Source organism: Lepus europaeus, chromosome 18, assembly GCF_033115175.1.
Source record: "Lepus europaeus isolate LE1 chromosome 18, mLepTim1.pri, whole genome shotgun sequence".
In the NCBI taxonomy this organism is placed as follows: Eukaryota; Metazoa; Chordata; class Mammalia; order Lagomorpha; family Leporidae; genus Lepus; species Lepus europaeus.
In genome coordinates this window covers 10,833,640-10,855,225 of record NC_084844.1, presented here as the reverse complement: position 1 = coordinate 10,855,225, position 21,586 = coordinate 10,833,640, and the positions used below count along the sequence as shown (strand labels likewise).

General features: G+C 35.5%; 1 protein-coding gene across 5 annotated transcripts in view; it reads right to left on the bottom strand.

Moving 5' to 3' along the window:
• LOC133776519 (ABC-type organic anion transporter ABCA8-like) overlaps positions 1–21,586 on the bottom strand; it is an 81,448-nt gene that overhangs the window by 26,308 nt on the left and 33,554 nt on the right. For all 5 annotated transcript variants that reach the window (XM_062215455.1, XM_062215454.1, XM_062215456.1 and 2 more), the window contains 7 exons: positions 14,145–14,264; positions 10,249–10,447; positions 8,813–8,979; positions 8,048–8,181; positions 7,128–7,265; positions 5,372–5,479; positions 2,419–2,592 (listed from right to left, as the gene is read on the bottom strand). In XM_062215455.1, coding sequence (XP_062071439.1) covers positions 2,419–2,592; positions 5,372–5,479; positions 7,128–7,265; positions 8,048–8,181; positions 8,813–8,979; positions 10,249–10,447; positions 14,145–14,264 — 1,040 coding nt within the window. The remainder of the gene's footprint in view (positions 1–2,418; positions 2,593–5,371; positions 5,480–7,127; positions 7,266–8,047; positions 8,182–8,812; positions 8,980–10,248; positions 10,448–14,144; positions 14,265–21,586) is intronic.

The following is a 21,586-nucleotide window of genomic DNA, read 5'->3' as shown; positions in this document are numbered from 1 at the left end:
TGGTGGCTTGAGTAATTGGGTTCCTACCATTCACTTAGGAAACCTAAATCATCTTCCTGGCTTCTGGCTTCAAACCTGGCCAAGTCCCAGCTTTTGCAGGCATTTTGGAAGTAAGGCAGAAGATAAGACTTCTCTCCCCTCCTCATACAACTCTTACTCTGCCTCTCAAAATTTAAAAAAGTACAATAGCAAAAATCAAAAGTTTGCTAAGAGATATATCAGCAAAATTGAACTAGGAAAAGAAAACTCAATGTCTAGGCTTCTAGTAGGATAATTTTTTAATGAATTGATTTTGCTCCTATGAGGAAGTCACCTCTTCCTTTTCTTTGATTATGACTTTTTTTGTGAAAAACTGGACATTTGAAGGAACTTGCAGCTAGGACAATTGAAATGATATACTCCAAGGATGAAAAGCAAAACAAAATAAGGAAAGGGTGCAGAGACAAAGGGATCTTTCAGATACTATCAGGCAAACCAACATATATACATGGGGATTCAAGAAAAAGGAGGAGAAAGAGGGAGAGGAGGTGGAGAGGGAAGGAAAGCACCAAACATATTGAAGAAATAATGGCTTTCTCATATTTGATGAAAGACATGAATTAACACATCTAAGAAACTTAATGAACCCAAGCAAAATAAAAATAAAAGGAATCCATATTGAGACATTTTTGTCTTAAATGTCTTTAGTTAAACTGCTGACATATGACAGCAAAAATAATCATGAAATCCATAAGAAATAAATGACTGATCAGATATTAGGATCCCTAATAAAATTAATAGTCACATTTCCATCAGAAATGGTGGAGGCCAGAAGACAAGAAATAACATCTTTAAAGTGCTGGAAGAGTAAAACTATTAACAAGAATTGTCAACTTAGAACAACTACCCTTGAATAATGAGGGCACAATTAACACATTTCCAGTAAGTAAGAGAATTCATTACCAGTAGATCTGAACTACAAGAAATGCTAAAGGGAATCCTTCAAGTTGAAATGAAAAAAAAAAAAAAAAAAAAAAAAAAAAGCACCACTAGAATTAACTCAAAGCAGTTTGAAGGAATAAATATCTCCAGTAAGGTAACTGCATAGTCATTTAGTCATTTATGTAAGCTAGCTTATAGTATTTTGGGGTGGATTTGTAACTCTACTTTTTAATCTCCATATTCTTTAAAAACAAATGCATAATAATAATTATGAAAATGTGTCATTGGGCACACAAAGTATAAAGGTATCATTTGTGACAATAGCACAGTGGGGAGTGGAGTAGAGCTTCTATATGCTCTTAAGATTGATTTTGTATCAATTTACATTACAGCCTTATGATCAGTATAAAGAAATTATGGGGCCGGCGCTGCAGTGCCTGCAGTGCTGGCATCCCATATGAGCGCCAGTTTGAGACCCAGCTATTCCTCTTCTGATCCAGCTCTCTGCTACGGCCTGGGAAAGCAGTAGAAGATGGCCCAAGTCCTTGGGCCCTGCAACCATATGGGAGACCTGGAAGAAGCTCCTGGCTCCTGGCTTTGGAATGGCGCAGCTCTGGCTGTTGTGGCCAGTTGAAAAGTGAACCAGTAAATGGAAGATCTCTCTCTGCCTCTCCTTCTCTCTGCGTAACTCTGACTCAAATAAATAAATAAATCTTTTTTAAAAAGAAAGAAAAAATTATCTACAAACTTTACACAAAAAGGACATCAAAAAGTACTCAAAATGGTTCACTACAGGCTGGCGCCTCGGCTCAATAGGCTAATCCTCTGCCTTGCGGCGCCGGCACACTGGGTTCTAGACCCGGTCGGGGCGCCGGATTCTGTCCCGGTTGCCCCTCTTCCAGGCCAGCTCTCTGCTATGGCGCAGGAGTGCAGTGGAGGATAGCCCAAGTGCTTGGGCCCTGCACCCTATGGGAGACCAGGAGAAGCACCTGGCTCCTGCCTTCGGATCAGTGCAGTGCGCAGACCGCAGCGCACCGGTCGCGGAGGCCATTGGAGGGTTAACCAATGGCAAAGGAAGACCTTTCTCTCTGTCTCTCTCTCTCACTGTCCACTCTGCCTGTAAAAATTTAAAAAAAAAATTTTTAAAAAGTGGTTCACTACAAAAAATTAACTGAAAACTAAATAAACCATTAGGGAAAGAAATATGAGACAAAAATGTATAAGATTTACAGAAACAAGTAGTAAAGAAAATACACAGCAGAAATTGAGAATGAAGAAAAAGATTTGGAAATTTGTAAGGGTGATGGTGTAAATATAATTAATGTTGAATTTTAGTAAAAATTGTAAAAGTGGCAAATGTTATATTTTACCACAATATAATACCTGAAAAAGGACACAAAACTATTAAAGTGAAAAAAGTCATATTGAATTATATATTTGTGTCAAATTTCTTATTAAACATCTTTTGATATTTGCCTTACAAATATTACCACTTACCTGAATAAACAGATCTTCAGTTTTAAATATATTCTCATGTAGCTTTAAAATATAGTATACTATGTACATAAATATAATGAATGAGAAGTAGATTGGTACTTCCACCAGAGTCTGCCCAAACCAGTATGCAGAAGGGTAGAGGCCCGAGACCCATAGCTGGGATTGAGCTTTGTACTGACAAGAAAAATAAGATATATGAACAAACATTAAAATTTTCCTATAAGAAGGTAACCAAATAAAGCCTTCATTATTAATGATACATCAGAAAATATATAACTGTTATGCAGACTAAAGATACAGTAGTTTTTTTTCAAATTTTGTTGTCTTAATTAATGAAATGATCACTTATCACCTTCCTGATATAGATCTGAGGAGGAACTCAGGGTAAAAAGGTAATTGGTACTGCAATAAACCATGGTGACTTAATGACCAAAAGAGAACTAATCTTCCATGATGGAATGATTCAGCTTTGACTCAAATGTAGGAAACAGGGTTTTTGTTTTGTTTTGTTTTTTTTTTTTTTTTTTTTGTGATACAGGTACAAGCTGCCTTTTTTATTTTATTTTATTTATTTTATTACGTGTAAATATCAATAATTAAACACTAAAGTAATTGCACATTGCATGAAATTTTAGGATAGCCTTACAGTTGATGTTAATCAAATATTTAATAACTTGTATGATAGTACATATCGATCACTTACTTTATGTAATTATTTTTATGTTCTACCTAAACTGAAATCTATTAAAATTTATGTTGAAAACTCACTAACAAATGATAAAAACTGTGATTAACTCACTCATCACATTATTCTATCACAATTTCTAAATGTGTGTTTTATAATTCACTTAGTTTTTGGTAGGCTCTGCTTAGCTAATTATGAACATTTCCATTCAATAATTTCACCTAAGAAATCACATCACACTCTTCCAAAAACTGTCCTTAACTTGTCTTCACATGGCCAAGGAGTCCTTAGGTTTGTGAAGAGTAGGGTTAACTATATGATCATTAAGTATACTGAAAATAGATCATTGTAAAAACTGAGTGGGAATGTGAGAGGGAGGGTTAGGAGTGGTTGGAGCGTGGGTGGGAGGGAGGATAGGCGGGGAAGTACCACTATGTTCCTAAATCTGTATTTATGAAAGATATGAAACTTGTGAACAAATAAAATTTTTTAAAAAAGAAGGGCGAGATACAAGTGACTGATTTCATTTCATGCTTTAACATTTTTCAGGTTGATGATTTTGTTCTTTTAACATTTTAAAATATATTATTCCTCTATCTTTTGGTTTATATTATTTGTAAACTATTCTGCCCCCAATATGTTTGTTTCTTTGTAATATATCACTTTCCTTTGGCTACATTTAAACTCTTCTCTATATCTAACAGTCTAAGCAAGTTTCATTTGTTTCAGTAATTTTATTACATGTCCACCTTGTGGTTTTCTTTGTATTTTCCCTGTTTGGGATTCAATAATCTTCTTGGATATGAGAATTTACAGTTTTCACCAGTTTGAAAATTGTTTTGAAATATATTTTCTGTATCTTCTTTTGGGATTCAAATTAAATATATGGTTATATATGGTTAATGTTAACTTAATGTTTTAAATTAATGTTAATTTATAATTAACTAATAATTTAATATGTAATTTTAATTCAACACCTAATATATGGTTAACTATGGTTAATATTGTCATATGAATCATAAGGCTCTATTTATAATTACAGGAATTTTTTTCCTTTGTGTGCTTCATTTTGGATACTTCATTGCTCTCTTCAAGTTCACTATTCTTTTATTATTCAGCATATGGTATTCATTTAATTTTATTCAGATATTATATTCTTTATAAAGTTATATTTGATTTTTTTTAAGATTTATTTTATTTATTTGAAAGGCAGAATTACAGAGAGAGGTAGAGACAGAGAGAGGTCTTCCATCTGCTGGTTCATTCTCCAGATGGCCGCAATGGCTGGAACTGCGCCAATCCAAAGCCAGGGGCCAGGAGTTTCTTCCTGGTTTTCCACACGGGTGCAGGGGTCCAAGGACTTGAGCCATCTTCCACTGCTTTCCCAGGCCATAGCAGAGAGCTGGATCAGAAGAGGAGCAGCCAGGACTAGAACCTGTGCCCAAATGGGATGCTGGTGCTTCAGGCCAGGGCATTAACCCACTGTGCCACAGCGCCGGCCCCATATTTGATATATTTTTATACTTTTTTCTTTTTCTCTTATCAAATTCCGTTAAATCCTTGAGCAGATTAATATTTGCTTTTTCAAAGTTATTTCTGTTTATTTATTCATCTTTATCATTTCTATGATTGCTTTCAATTTATTTTCCTCTTTTAGTTACAATTTATATTTTCCTACATCTTTGCATGCTGAGTACTTTTTTCCAGGATGTTGGACTTGTGAATTCACATGGATGTGTGTTTGATTTTGTTTTCTTAACTTTAAGGTTATATTTTGTCCTGGCAAGTGTCTAAATTATACAACCACACAAGCTTTAAGCCTTTATTTAAGCTTATTCAAAGGGCATATTTATAGTAAGTTTTACTCTTGGGCTAATTTAGCCCTACACATCAGACATCACCTTCTGGATTGAATTACTTGATGAACTCCTACAATAGATAATTAGAATTTAAATGTTTTAGCCTTATGTGCATTCTCAGACTTGCTCTTGGAATCCCTGTATGGGCTCTTGGAACAAATTCTTGGTTCATTTTATAGATCTCTGTTCATTATTGACTGCATGGAGTTTTACTCTACACAGCAACAGCAACAGATTCCATTTATCCATGTCTTTCTTTTATCCTTTCTTCCTTTCTATTTGATTTCCTTTTATTACTTCTTTAACCTGAAGGCATATGTGAACATGCACACTATCCTAAAGAAAAGCCTATCATCACATTACAGTCAGCTTCTAATTTTAAAATAAGGCTTCCACTATTTTTTATTACCTTAAAGTCATTGTTGCTGGTCATGGAAATATAAGGAGGAAAGCAGCACATTAAAAATAGCCATGAGATGAGGCAGGCCATGGTCTCCAATTGTTCCTGCTCATTTTCCTGGAAATGTGAACAATGCAGTAAACTTAAGGAACATAATTGAAATTCATTTTCTGGGATGCAGTGCTCAAAATTAATTACTCTGATTATATTGATTCCTGCCTTGGGTTGAATTGAGATTGTTCTCCTTTAATTCTTATATTTTTCAACATAGGATTTTGCTTTGACAATCAATTTTACACAGAGGAAAGTAATTGAAAGAAGTTAAATGAATTGATAAGAATATACAACTTGAAACTAACAAGACAGTAACAAGGATTCTTTATAACAGTAAAACTTTTAAAATCTATACTACTATGTAATGAAGATAATAATTTTTACACTCTTAATAATTACTGTAATGTCTTAGCAGTTTAAACCTTTGCAATCAATTCAGCTTACAAACCCATACAATGTAATGTTATGTAAGTAGTAGTTAAACTGTATTGTTCAGAAAATATTTAAAAAGAAAAAATCTGTTCACGTTTAGTACAAACACAATTTTTTCTTGAACATTTTGATGTGCAGCTGAATCCATCAACATGGAGACTACAGATAGGAAGGACTGTGTAGGGTCAATCATGCCAGCTCCACTCATTTTATGCCAAGAAATCATGTCAATAATCATAGTTAGTGTATAAAATGTAGCAATAGTGTATTAGAAAAATATTTGATGTGCAATTGCAAATGTTTGTCCTGAAAATTAAACTTCTCATACTCTGTTACTGAAAACAATTCTTGCACCTGAGTACTCTATGAGATATGATATGAGAAAGTAACTCAAGATTGTCCTGAAACACATGAAAATAATGATGAATATGTATTTTATATATGGGCAAATTAATGGTACTTGTTCATCTATATGCAATCTAGACCTGAAGAGGGCCCAAGAATCATTAATAGCATCTTTCATTTATTTATTAGTGTGACAAATAGGTACTTAATGTTTACCATATTACTAGCCCTATGACAGGCTAGGGCATAACGTATAGTTAAAAATATATGGTTCTTTTACTCAAAGAGCTCTCTAATAGGGAGAAATATAGAGAGGCTAATAAAAGTAACAATTATGAACTGTGATAAACATTTAGATTCTTTCATTATACACAGTTCACCTTGGATCTGAATTTTGTCAAAAACATTTTTCTTGGCTCATATATGAAAATTCTACTTCAGTGGGGGTGGTGGCCACAGGGAATTTGTGATATTCCAGAGAATCTGAAGTAATGATGACACCCTGTACTCTAGCCTCAAGAGAATTTGTCCTGTAGTATTACTAATAGTGATAATAATAAAATGATGATGATGATAATAGCACCCGTTTATTCATTGCCAAGATATCTGCGATGTGTTTATTTACTTTTCTGTTTAGTTTTGTTTTCATCCTTATCTCATATCGTAGGTACGTGGTATGTCAGCTATCTGCAGTAATTTCATATTCATAGCTTCATTGACTCCTTAAAATAAATATTTTCAATGTTTTCTTTACTCTACTTTGCATTTAGGAAATGAAAGATCTGAAAATGTGTTGTTTTTCCAAAGCCAGAGAGTCATGATGCATCCAAAAGCTAGTCCATTTCAGAGCTTTACTCAATAAATTAAGATCAAGTACTTAACTGAATGATCTGGAAATCTTGATAGAGCGGAGTTCATGAGATCATATACACACCTCAGGAAATGTGCTTCGATCAGTTTGAATATGTGCTGATGGAGTATGCATTCCAAGGAGCCCATTACTAACAATATCCACAAGAACTGGGAAGCAATTCAGTCTTTTGATATTGCATGCTAATGAAAAACGGTAATTCTGAAATATAACAAAATAGGGTATAAGTCCTGAAATTGGAAATATAAAATTAGTGACTAAAATGTCTAAACTTCTTTTTCATATATTGACAATAAGGTCAAATGCTGAATGTGGCTGATGTGCTACCAGATTTTCAATTTCTTTTCTGATGCTGAAGCACAGATAGACATTGTGATTAAAAATACCCTAGTGTTTCAAAATTGGCAAGCAATTTTAAATTAAAACAGACCTACATCAGACCAAATTAATCATGACCACAGGGTGTTATCTTATTTGAGGATCACATCTGGGGCCTCTGGCCTAAGATTTCAAATAGCCAGTAATGAAATTTTTATTTCTTTTAAATAAAATTCAAGTTTTAGAATGTCTGTCCTACAAAATGCCTGTGCAGATTTATGAATTACTTAGAGTTAATTCTGTACTTTTCAATGTGTTTTAGATGATACAGGCTTTGCTAATATACATTGTTTACACTGACAAACATTGTTAATATCTGAGTCCATTATTTTACACAATGTGTACACAATGGCTACAGAGCAACAAATGAATACTGTCATTCTTGAATTTCTTTACTAAAATCAGAGACTTGCATGATATAATTGTTACCCAAATTCTCTTCAACATTCTAAATTATTTATTTACATATGTGTAAATTATTTCAACAATATCATGCTTATATATATATATATATATATGACCAAATAGCTTTTGTGAATCTCATTGGTATTACAGTATGATATGCATATTTTTGAACGAAAATCACTAAATGAGGCCCGACATACCTTTTCATCACCTGATACAATGATAGCACCATTGTATGATGACTCATCTGTGCCACTCCTAGTTCCAAAGGCATCTACTTCTAAAGCTATGTTCTGTTGCCCCACTGAACGTATAAAGTCATCAATGCTTTTACCTATTAGACAGTTAAATATAAAATGTATCACAAGACCCAGGAAACTTTTGTTAAGGTATTTATCAAAGTTGTTCTTTATAATTATTACCCACACCATGCAAAATATGAATGATCTATGTATTTATCCATGTTTAAAGAATCCAGTGTAAAAAAAAGTCCATTGTTCTTACATATATTTTATGAGTTAATTTTAATGATTCTACTAAGAATGATTTCTACTAAGAAAATAGAAAATTTTGTTAGTGTCTTATGAATTTTAGGGAAGAATTTTCTAGAGTCAAATAATATATCGCCTTACCAGAAATCATATCAAAATGACCATATAACCAAGATTTTTAAAATATACAAATTATTCTCCTCAATTCATTTTCTAATTTACCAAATCTCCCTTTACTGGTACTATACAACTTTTACAATGTTTTGTTGATATAAGCCCTCTCACTTCTCAATATGCATATATATATTTCTTTTTTGTTAAGTACTTTCATCACCCTTACTCCAATTTAGTAATACATTCTTCACTTATGAACTTTCCAAATTGTCTATAAAACATGCTCTTTTTATGCTTGGGTTTTTGAATAAATGCTAATAGTGGCAACATTTGGAAGCTGAATACTAGCAACATTTTCACCTGTTTTATTGATGATCAATAAGTTAGTGAAGGGGCCATGTGGTTTTTGGCCAGGAGCTAGGAAGTACAGGTGAGGAGAGATTTCCCAACAGTAATCATCTTGGCTTAATACCTTGCGAGCATTTGCTGCCAAGACATGCAGAATTCCAGCTCCCAACGTCAGTATCCTACATAGAACAAAATTAACAATGTGACTCGATAGCCATTTTCCAGTCTTAAAATTTTCTTTGTAGATGTTCACATAGCACAAGCAAGACATTACTGAAATAAACATACTGATAAATGGCTGTCAGTCTTATTTCTTGTGTTTTTTTTTTTTCCTTTTCTTGCCTCTGAATGGAAGTGGACCATGGATTTACCATTTCTTGCATAATTTGCTCACCATGGGTTAGCCCATGCAGTTTTAGGGATATGGCTCCTTCAGCTGTAGCTCCAGATCTAGGCTTATTTTTTCTACATGCATCTTAATGTTCCCTCTCTCTACTGCATAATCCATCAGCGTTTTGGATTCAATGCGCTTTCTCTCTTCTCTCCCACTTCTTGTTCCTAGTTCTGTTAATGACAACGTAATCCCCAAGCCTCTCATACTCAAAATCTCACTCACACTTCTCATTTAATGAATCTGCACTCAGAAAGATTAGAACATCCATTTCTTCTATCAGCACTGTGGCAGTGATCTTGCAATCCTGCTCTTCCTTACTTCCCAAGGTTAGGGTATTGCTTCTTGCTTGTTTTGCCACATGATGGGCATTGTCTATTCTTTATTCTCTCTAATCTCTTTTGCAGAGGGTCTCCAGATTAACTTTGAAGACTTTCTTTTAATCTTGCTAATCTACTCAAAATACTTAAAAATTACAATATCTACTCAACAAATATTGATTGAAATTCCAATATGCCAGGCCTCTCCTTTTTTTGACTGACAGCATTTGTTGGTGATTAGCACTGGTGGACACAAAGTTCAATGACAGGTGAAAGGGTCCTTGATGTCTACTACATCCAATTCCTAAAAAGCATCTGGCTTACGGCAGGTGTGGACAGTGAGCAGCCTCCATGGAGAGGGCCAGAGGGAAGTAGAGAGAGGGTAGCGTGAGGAAGTTTCAGTTTGATAGACAGATTGTTTCAGAGAATGCCATCTGAGATTTGAATCAATACTACAAAGAAATATGCACACTGGAAAAGGCATCAATGTTCTAAATGTTCACCTCTGTGGGGGAGATTTTGAGGGAGAATTACACAAAAAGAAGGAAAACTTAAATGATTAAGATTTTGCCTTTAATTATCTCTGATAGATGTGTAAGTAAAATAACGGATAAAAGGATTGATAACTAAAATGACAGGTATAATCAAGAAGTTTAGATTTTTATCTTTTCCCCTCATTTTGCACTTAGCTTTTTTAATGCAATGACTAAAAAACAAAATAGCACATTAATACTCACAGTATGAGGAGACATTTTCTTTCATGCTTTAGATTCAAAAAGCGAACCCTTGCGATAGCATAGACTTGCTGCAGCCAGAGAGCCATGCTACCTGTTGTCTTTCTCATCTCACTAAGTGATGAGACAAGCTGCTCCATCTCAGCAAGCCTCCCTGGGTCTCTAGGCCCATCAGTCTGTACAGTTTCTAAAACATTCATATCTGAAACACAAGAAATGAGCAATGTATAGTAAGTATCATCTCAAGTACTCTTGATTGACAGCTTTTTTTAAAAAAAGATTTATTTATTTATTTGAGAGGCAGAGGTGCAGAGAGAGAGAAAGAGAGAGAGAGAGAAAGACTTTCATCCGCTGGTTCACTCCCCAATGGCTGCAATGGCCAGAGCTGAGCTAATCCAAAGCTAGGATCCAGGAGATTCTTCCAGGTCTCCCACACAGGTGCAGGGGCCCAAGGACTCAGGCTATCATCTGCTGATTTCCCAGGCCACAGCAGAGAGCTGGACTGGAAATGGAGCAGCTGGGTCTCTACCTGGCGCCTGTATGGGATGCCAGCGCTGCAGTTGGTGGCCTTTACCCACTCCGCCACAATGCCAGCCCTGATTGACAGCTTTCTGTGGAGCTTTCTTTGGACCCAGAGATTTAACATAATCTTTACCTAAATGGGAAGAGGTATCCAAGCAAATAAAACTACATGTCCATAAAAACTTGCTTATAACTCTATTTATAATACTATGAAAGTTGAAACAACTTAAAATTTTATCTTCGAAAAAATAAACTGTGGAATATGGCTTACCAATTAATGGGGGGGGGGATCTTCTGGTACACACAACCCATAGCTGAATCACAACGATGTGAAACTAATGCTATTTCCCATTTATATTAAATTCCAGAGCAAGCAAATATAAGCTTGGGATAAGTATCTTGTAGAGACTGTCTTAGGCTTATACTTGGGAAGGGGCACATGGAAGGAAAGGAAATGTTTTAAATCTTGTTTTAGGTATTTTTTTTCTTCAGGTGTCTAGTGCCAAACTACTACTACTACTACTACTTCTTCTATTTCTGCTTCTGCTTCTTTTAAAGACATAGTTGCAGAGAGAAGGAGAGTGAAAGAGAGAGAGAGAGAGAGAGAGAGAGAGAAATCTTCCATCTGCTGGGTCACTCCCCAAATGGCTGCAATGACTGGGGCTGGGCCAGGCTGCAGCCAAGAGCCATGAGCTTCATCTTGTTCTCCCTCATGGGTGCAGGGGCCCAAGCATTTGGGCCATTTTCTGCTGCTTTCCCTCACGCATTAGCAGGGAGCTGGATCAGAAATGGAGTAGCCTGGAATCGAACAGATGCCCATATGAACTGCAGGCATCCCAGGCAGCAGCTTAACCTGTTACACCACAACACTGGCTCCAGTGCCAAACTTCTCAGTTGGAAAATTAACACAGGTGTGTGTTTTTTATGTAAATTATATTTCATTAATTAATAGTGATTCATGGTACAACAGCAAACTATGAATACAAAAAATTGTTATTTTACAGAAAATTAGAATTTACACAACAAATTATGACAATAATAAGAAAATTCACAGATGTATTAGTTGAGGTCAATTTATACACATTAAATGCATTTTATACTGAAATATTAGAAATGGATTTTTTAAAAAGAGACTTTATTAAAAAGAGTTGTAGTAAAGTAAAAACAATAATAACAGAGTGAGCTGCTGTAACATACTAAGGAACAAACTGAACAAAATGCAAAAGAATTTTATTTTTAAAAAGTCATCAGATTTTGATGAATGATGAAAAGAAAATGCAAAAATATTGGAGTCAAACCATATCAACAAATGGGAAGACTATTTGTAAGTATTAATTTTTCTAGAATCATCCATAAATTCGATGCCTTAAAAGTGACATCAAATCCAAGTCCTGTTTACTATGCGGGACTACTACATTCTAGCCTTTTTACAATTGTACAAATGCCTTGATCATCTAGTGTGTTGAAAACAGACCAGTGACTCCCTGGTGACACACATCCTTCTGATGAACAAGCTGCCAAACCTGGGTGAAGTTATAGTGTAAGGTCAAAGTGAATGACTTGCTTGGGATTGTTAACATACACAACTAAGTGTATGTGGGGCCAGTAGTTGCAGAGAAGGCAAGAGGTACTGTTTCTGCCAGCTGCTTCTTTTTCTAAGCCCACCCCTAGGAGCTCTGAAACAAGAGAGAATATGGATTTTGAGTTAGCAAGTTATAGTGGAGGTATTTGAAGTAAAACTGGAATGCACTTTTATTTCTCTACGAACTCAGGTCTGCCCTGAACCTAGAAATCTGTGAAAAGATTGGAAAAAATACCCTGTAAAGTTAATAGAGATCTCTCTGGAGAATGACAGTCTTCTTCCGACATCTCTATTAATGCCAAGTTGTTTTCAACCAAGCCATGGAATGGCTTTGATTTAAAAAGTAAAAGAGCAGCTTAAGAAGATGTGCCCAGAATTATTTCTACGAAGACACAAATAGTATTTCTCCAAAACTAACATTGTCACAGGATTGTGTGTTATGACCCATTGTGGTGCATTTTATTTTACAAAGAATTAAACTGTGGAAAATCTAAAAAAAAAAAAAAAAAACCCGTTATGCTCTAACTATATTACTGATTTCGCTTTTGAATGTCTTGAAATTGCTCCATCAATAATGTATTTCAATATGCCACAAAACAAATGTACAGGGTTTTAATGTAGATAGCAATCATTAAAAATAAAAATTTCAAGGAGACTTTGATCTTATTCCGATAGGGTCATAGTCAAAGTGGAAGTTCTCTCCTCCCTTCGGAGAAGGGTACCCCCTTCTTTGATGGCCCCGTTCTTTCCACTGGGATCTCACTCACAGAGATCATTCATTTAGGTCTTTTTTTTTTTTTCCATGATATCTTGGCTTTCCATGCCTGCTATACTCTCATGGGCTCTTCATGACTAGAGCCTAGGGAGATTACTGACGCCATGAACAGGAGTGTCAAATTGTTAAATCAGCAACAGCAGTCACTGTGTACTTACACCCCATGTGGGATCTGTCCCTAATGTGTCGTCTAAAGCGAAGTGATGCTATAACTAGTACTGAAACAGTATTTTTATACTTTATGTTTCTGTGTGGGCACAAACTGATGAGGTCTTTACTAATTATATACTGAATTGATCTTCTGTATATAAAGAGAATTGGAAATGAAAAAAAAAACAACCTGGTGTTAAAAAGGAAATGGCATAGAAAATTAATTAATTTGAAAAAAATTATGTAGGATCTCTGTCTTTAATGTGCTGTACATTGCTATTTAATGCTATAATTAGTAACCCAATGGTAGTTTTTTCACTTTATGTTGCTATATGGGCAAAATGTTGAAATCTTTACCTAATATATACTAAACTGATCTTCTGTATATAAAGAGAATTGAAAATGAATCTTTACATGAATGGAAGGGGAAAGGGAGCGGGAAAGGGGAGGGTTGCGGGCGGGAGGGAAGTTATGGGAGGGGGGAAGCCATTGTAACCCATAAGCTATACTTTGGAAATTTATATTCATTAAATAAAAGTTAAAAAAAAATTTCAAGGAGAAGTTTTGATGAGCATAGGATAGAGGAGTTAGAATAAATTACCATCCTGGAGATCCTTGGCAGTCAGGAAGTGGGACAAAGCAGCAAGTTCTTGGGATGGAGCGAAAGAAGCTACTCTAGAGGTAAACAGCATTGATGATAGAGTAACATGCAACAGGAAATAATTTTTTCATTTATAAGCTTTCCAAGCAATAACCACTATCTGGAAGCCTACAAAATGTAATGGCATCACTGAACCAGAATGGTTTCAAAATGTTCACTGCACACAATGCTTTATATACTGTTTCCATGTTTTCATTCATTTTATTTACCTGATTGATCAAAAGCTGATTTTCCTTCTAATTTCAGGAATACTTCATTGAGTGTTGTCATGGAAATGCCATAATTCTCAATTCCCAGGTCAGGACAGTTTTCAAGATCCTTATAGAGATCTAAAGAACAAGCCCAGTAGTGAATAAAAGTGAACAAGTCACAAATAAGTTGGGTAATAAAAATAACTTTTCTAATTTTACAGGTGAAGGTTTGGAGTTATTCCTGTGACATGTGAAAGATATGCATCAAAAACTAAACTTTTATGACAAGTACCATACTGTTTCAATTATATCAGTTGCTTTTCTACTTGATATTATGTGTTACAGTCAAACCTTACTTTTGTATGATAAAATTTACTTAATTCATCTCATATTCCTCCTGAAATGTTCATATTTTTATGCTATGTGTATTTAAAAATTAAATTGATGAGGGATTTCAGTTTTCTCCAATTCTATACATAATTAACTTATGTCTTTTCTGGGAAATAGCTTTGTGATTTTAACTTTATTTTTTTATTCACTTGTGTGTTTGAGAAAAGTGAGACAGAGAGATAGAGATGAGAGGGAGAGAGAGAGAGAGAGAGAGAGAGAGAGATCCTATCCACTGGTTCACTCTCCAAATGCCTGAAGCAGTTGAGGCTGCACAGGGACCAACCGGCAAGTCAGAAGTCAGGTACACAATCCAAGCCTCCACATGGGTGGCAGGAACCCAGTTACTTGAGTCATCACTACTGCCTCCTAGTGTATGTGTTAGCAGGAAGCTGGAGTCAGGAGTCAGAACTGAGAATCAAAATCAGACACTGCAATGTGGGAGATGAACATCTTAACTGATGTCTTAACAATTAAGCTAAACAGTCACTCTTACTATTGTTTTAGAAATAAACTCTACTAAACAGAAGAGAAAGAACTGATATTCAAAGAATATGAGTGATTCAGAGTCATTTATTTCCAGCAAATATTGGTCCAAGAGAAGGCAATAGACTATGTCTTCTTTTCATTTTTGCTTCTGAGTGTGGAAGAACAAAAATTGAGATCGCATAAAGAGATATTAATCCAATATGACTGTATAGAGAGATCCTGAACGTTCCCTCTACCACAGAGAAGAACCAGAATAACAATGGAAGGACAGAGTTTCTAGGAAATTGATCAAGAGAAAACTACACAGGAACTCTAAACAACAGAGAGGCTTGGAAAGTCAAAGTTCAGAAAGGAACAAAGTGTGCCACAGCTCCTACCCCAGCTTCCTGGCCAGAGGGAAAAGGTAAAGGAAGAGAAAATTCTGTGACCCCACCATCATGCAGGTCAATAACCTTAACTACAGGAGAACTCCACAGTTACCACTGGTCCAAATCTGCACCATCTAAGAAAGATTTCCTCTGCTTTTTGGAGCTTGGCCCCAGCAGTAGCCAAAACACAAACCCAGAGGGCCAGGCACAAAGAAGCCTTCTGCATCTCTTATCATAGGGTGCTGTGCAGCCAGTGCAAAATCATCCCCAGTGTCTTCCTTGAATGACTTGCTGGAACTGGGAATAGTCCCTTCTCTGTCTTGCAGCTCTGGGACTGTGGCAGTTGGTGCTACAGTCTCTGGACTAATCTTGTACTCGCCTGTGGGACCTGGATGTCTCTACCTGCATTCTACTGCTTCAGACGCATGCCTAACAGTGCACAAACCACACCATAATCTGTGCATAAAACATGAGACCTGGGTAAGTGCTCCATTGCGTCCTGCAGCTCTGGGACTATGAATGTCAGCCCTATAAGTAGAAGAAACACCTAGGCTTGCCCTGTGGGTCCTGAGCAAGGCTTTATTTCTATTCCACTGCTGCAGGCCCATGGTTGCCCTTGCACAATCTCCAGCATAACGTACACTTTTCTTTTTTATTTTAAGATTTTATTTATTTATTTAAGAGGTAGAGTTACAGACAGAGAGAGGGAGAGACAAAGAGACAGGTCTTCCATCTGCTGGTTTATTCCCTAAATGACTGCAAAGGCCAGAGCTGGGCCAATCTGAAGCCGGGTGCCAGGAGCTTCTTCCAGGTCTCCCACACAGGTGTAGGTGCAGGGGCACAAGCACTTGGGCCATCCTCTACTGCTTTCCCAGGCCATAGAAGAGAGCTAGATCGGAGGAGGAGCAGCTGGGACATGAACTGGCACCTATGTAGGATGCCGGTGCCACAGGTGAAGGCTTAGCTTGCTACTCCACAGAGCTGGCCCCATAACCTACACTTTTCTGTGTGTCCTGGACAAGGTGCCCTTTTTGCCCTTCAGCTCTGAGACCACAAACAAATATTTATATCATAGGAATATCTGAAGGAGAAGAGAAAGAAAAAAGGCATAACAACCTATTGAATTAAATAATATTTGAAAACTTCCAAAGCCTTGAGAGATGGAACACACAGGTAAAGAAAGTTCAAAGGAAATGAGCCAGAATCAACCAAAAAAGACCTTCTCCAAGGCATATTGTAGTCAAATTGTCAAAAATTAAGACAAGGAGAGAAAAAGATTAAATTGCATATTAAGGAAAACCCATTAGACTAACAGCAGACTTATCAGTAGTAATCACATAGGCCAGAAGATAATGGGATGATATATTCAAGGTCTTGGAAGAAAAAAGAAAGATTTCAATCTAGAATACTATATTCAGCAAAGCTATCCTTTAGAAGTGAAAGGGAAATTAAGTATTTCCCAGAACAACAACAACAACAACAAACTAAGAGAATTAATAACCACCAGACCAACACTACAAGAAATCCTAGAGGTAGTCCTCCTGTAGAAGTAAAAACAGCCATCATAAAAGCACACAACATTCATTAACAGAGCAGACATACAAAAGATAAATAGAGAAGAATTAAACCTTATGCTGACAGAAAGATAGCAAAATACAAAGATAAATAATAAGAGAGACAGAATGAAGCAATCAATAAGCAATCAACAAACTGACAGGGGTTAGTTATTTCTATTAGTATTAACCTTGAATGTAAATGAATTAAATTCCCCAGTCAAAAGATATAGATTGGCTGAATGGGTAAAAAGCCAAGACTCAACTACATGCTGTCTACAAGAAACTCACTTCACAGGTAAAGATACACCTAGATTGAAAGTGAAGGGTTGAAAAAATATATACCAAGCCAAGGGAAACTCAAAACAAGCTGGAGTATTTATACCCACATCAGATGAAACAGAGTTTAAATAAAAAATGTAAAAAGAGACAAAGAAAAGCATCATGTATATATATATATATATAAATAATTATATATATATATATAAAGATATCAATTTAGTAAGAAGATATATCAATCATAATAAGACCATCCAAACATATAAAGAAAATGATATTAGATGCAAAGGGAGAGATACCCTCATGAAATAATACCGGGGCATTTCAACACACTACAGTCATCAGTGGACAGCTGATCCAGTTGGAAAATCAACAAAGATACATCAGAGTTGAAGCATACTATAAAGCAAAAATACATAAGAGATATGTGCAGAACATTTTACCCAAGAGCTACAGAATATAAGTACTTCTCACCATGGAGTATTTTCTAGTTCATATATTAAGTGACAAAGCAATTCTCTGCAAATTTTTACAAATTGAAATCATTCCATGTATCCCATCAGACCACAAAGGAATAAAATTAGAAATTAATAACAAGAAAAACAATAGAAAACTGACAGATAGATGGAGATTGAACAAATGCTGCAAAATGAGCACCAATGGATAACTGAATAAATTAAAACAGGAAATAAAAAAAAATTCTTGGAACAAATGAAAAAATTTAGAACAAACGAAAATGAAAACACAAGATACCAAAATCTGTAGGATACAGCAAAAGCAGCATTAAGAGGGAAGTTCAGGGGCAGATATTTGGCCACCCGATAATACATCACTTGGAATGCCTGCATCCAGTCTCAGACCGTCTGGGTTTGGGATCTGGCTCTGCTTCTGGTTTCAACATGCTGCCAATGTGCACCCTGGGAGGGAGCTGGCAGTGGGTCAGAGACTTGGGTCTCTGACACCCAGGTGGGTGATCTGCATTGACTTTCTGCCTCTCAGGCATTTTTGGGTGTGAATCAGTGGTGGGAGGTCTCTCTCTGTCTCTCTCTCTCTGTCTCTCTTTCTCTCTCTCCCTCTCCTCTACCCCTTTCTTTCCCTCTTTGTGTGTATGTATCTGTCCTCTCAAAAATAAGTTAAAAAATTTTCGGTGCCAGCGCTGTGGTGCAGCCGGTTAACATCCAGGCCTGAAGCTCTGGTATCCCGTTTGGGTGCCAGTTCTAGTCCTGGCTGCTCCACTTCTGATCCAGCTCTCTGCTATGGCCTGGGAAAGCACTAGAAGATGACCTAAGTCCTTGGGCCCCTGCACCCGTGTAGGAGACCCGGAGGAGGCTCCTGGCTCCTGGCTTTGGATCGGCACAGCTCCGAAGATGGAAGACCTCTTTCCCTCTCTCTCTCTGCCTCTCCTCTCTCTGTGTGACTCTAACACTGAAGATAATAAATAAATCTTTAAAAAAATTTCAAAGAAGGATATATATAGCAATAAGTGAACATAGTAACACAATCTAATGAAGTATTTTAAGTGTTGAGAAAATCAAGTGCAAACTAAACCCAAATTAGCAGGAGGTGAGAATAAGGATCAGAGCAGAAATAAAATAAATTGAAACTAAAGACAATTCAAAAGATCACAATAGAATAAAGAACAAAAATCATATCATCATCTCAACAGATTCACGGAACGCATTTGATAAAACATCACTTCGTGATAAAAATTCTCAACAAATTAGGTCTAGAAAGAACATAACTCAAAATGATACATGCTATCTATGGTAAACCAGCAGCCAATATCAAATTGAATGGAAAATTGTTAAAAAACATTTCCTCTTAGATCTGGAACAAAACAAGGATGAACACTTTCACCTTTTATTATTCAATATAGCATTGGAAGTATTTGCAAGAGAAGTTAGGAAAGAAGAAGAAATAAAAGGGCATTCAAATTAGAAAGGAGAAAGTAAAAATATCAGTGCTTGCAGTTGACATGATTTTGTACATAGGAAAACCTAAATATTTTACCAAACAACTGTTACAACTGATAAACCAATTTAGTAAAGTCAAAGGATATAAAAATCTAGAAAAAATGGTATCATTTTTATGAAAGTCAAGAAAGAATTGTTGTTCACAATAGTTATAAAAATTTAAATAATTAATAATAAATGTAACCAAATAAGTGAAAGATCTCTACAATGAAAATGATGAAACACTAATGAAACAAATCATCAAGGACACAAAAATAGAAAGATATTCATTGTTCATTGGCTGGAAGAATTACTATCATTGAAATGCTCATACTCCCTACAACAATCTAAAAGTCAATGTAATCCCTATCAAAATACCAATGGCACTCTGCAGAATTAGAAAAAACAGCCCTAAAATTCACATGGAATCACAAAAGACCCAGAAGATACAAAGTGATCCTGAGGGGGAAAAAAATCAAAGCTGGAGGCATCAAAGTATCTAATTTTATAGCCTACAAAGCTATAGTAATTAAAACAGCATAGGACTGGCATGAAAATTGACACATAGAACAACGGAACAGAATAGACAGCCCCCAAATCAATTTGTGAATTTATAGCATACTGAATTTTGACAAAGTTAACAAGAACATATTGGAGAAAGGATAGTCTTTTTGTTAAAAGGTGCTGGCAAAACTGGATATATATGTCGAAGAATGAAATTGGATCCCTATCCCTCACCATACACAGGAAACTATTCAACATGGATCAAAGACCTAAATTTAAGATCCGAAGCTATAAAATTGGTAGAAGCAAACATAGATGAAACACTTCAAGACATTAATGTAAGCAATTACTTTTTGGACAAGATCCCAAAAAATGTAGGCAACAAAGGCAAAAACTAGACAAATGGGATTATATCAAACTCAGTAGCTTCTACACAACAAAGGAAACAACTGATAGTGTGAAGAGACATCTGACAGCAATACTCGCAAGCCTCTTATCTGACAAAGTGTTGATATCCAGACTACATCAGAAACTAAAAACAATAACAACAACAACAACAGCAAAACTCAACAACAGCAAAACAACTAATCTTGTTAAGAAATGGAAAAAAACAACGAATAGATAATTCTCAGAAGAAGAGACTCATATGGTCAACAAATATATGAAAAAAAACTCCATCAGGAAAATGCAAATCAAAACCACAATGAGATATCATCTCACCCCTTTAGAATGGTTGTTATTAAACAAATACAAAGTAAAAGATAGAAATTCAATCCTTTTTTGGTTGAGTAGTATTCCATAGTTTGCATATGTGTGTATAACACATTTTTAAATCCAGTCATCCGTTGATGGACATCTGATTTGATTCTATAATTTAGCTATTGTGAATTGAATTGCAATAAACATGGGGTACAACTAATTCTTTCATATGCTGATTTCATTTTTGTTTGCATAAGTTCCCACAGTGGATGTTTGGGTCATAACAAAGATCTTTTTTAAATTTCTGAGGGATCGCTACATTGTCTTCCATAATGGTTGTGCTAGTTTACATTGCTACCAACAGAGCATTAAGGTATTCTTTTCCCCAAGCCTCTCCAGCATTTATTATTTTTTGATTTTTGGATGAAAGCCATTTTAACTGGGGTGAAGTAAAACTTCATTTTGGTTTTTATTTGCATTTACCTGTTGGCTAGTGATTCTGAGCATTAATTGTATGTTGGGCATTTTTATTTCATCCTTTGAAAAGTGCCTGTGCATGACCTGTGTCCATTTCTTAATTGGATTGTTTGTTTTGTCATTGTTGAGTTTCTTGAGCTCTTTATAAATTCTGGATATTAATCTTTTATCAGTTGCATAGCTTGCAAATATTTTCTCCCATTCTATATGTTGCTGCTTCACTTTGTTGAGTGTTTCCTTTGTAATGCTGAAGTTTCTTAGCTTTATGTAATTCCACATGTCTATTTTGCTTTTATTGTTTGATGTAACTGAAAACCATTATGCTTAGTGAAATAAGCCAGTCCCCAAAAGATAAATATCATATGTATTCTCTGATATGTGGTAATTAATATAGAATACACAAAATATATACGAATGAAATGGACATCTTGTGATTTCATTGCTGTTTTTAGCCCTTGTTTATATGCTTATGGAACTATGGTCGTTCTACTTTTTACTTGTTGAATATTATGATTAGTGGTGAATTAAGCCTGCAAATATAGAGCAGATTGAAATTATGTTTTTTTGCAAAATTAAAGAAAAAAGAAAGGAAGGAGGGAGGGGAGTTGAAAAGGAAGGGAAGTATGGCTTTATTCTTAGAATTTTACCTAGTAAATACATGAAATCTGTTCTTTCTATATTAATAAAATTTTAAAAATAAAAAAGGAAAGTAACAAATTCTGTATAGGATGTAGAGAAAGAAGAATTCATAC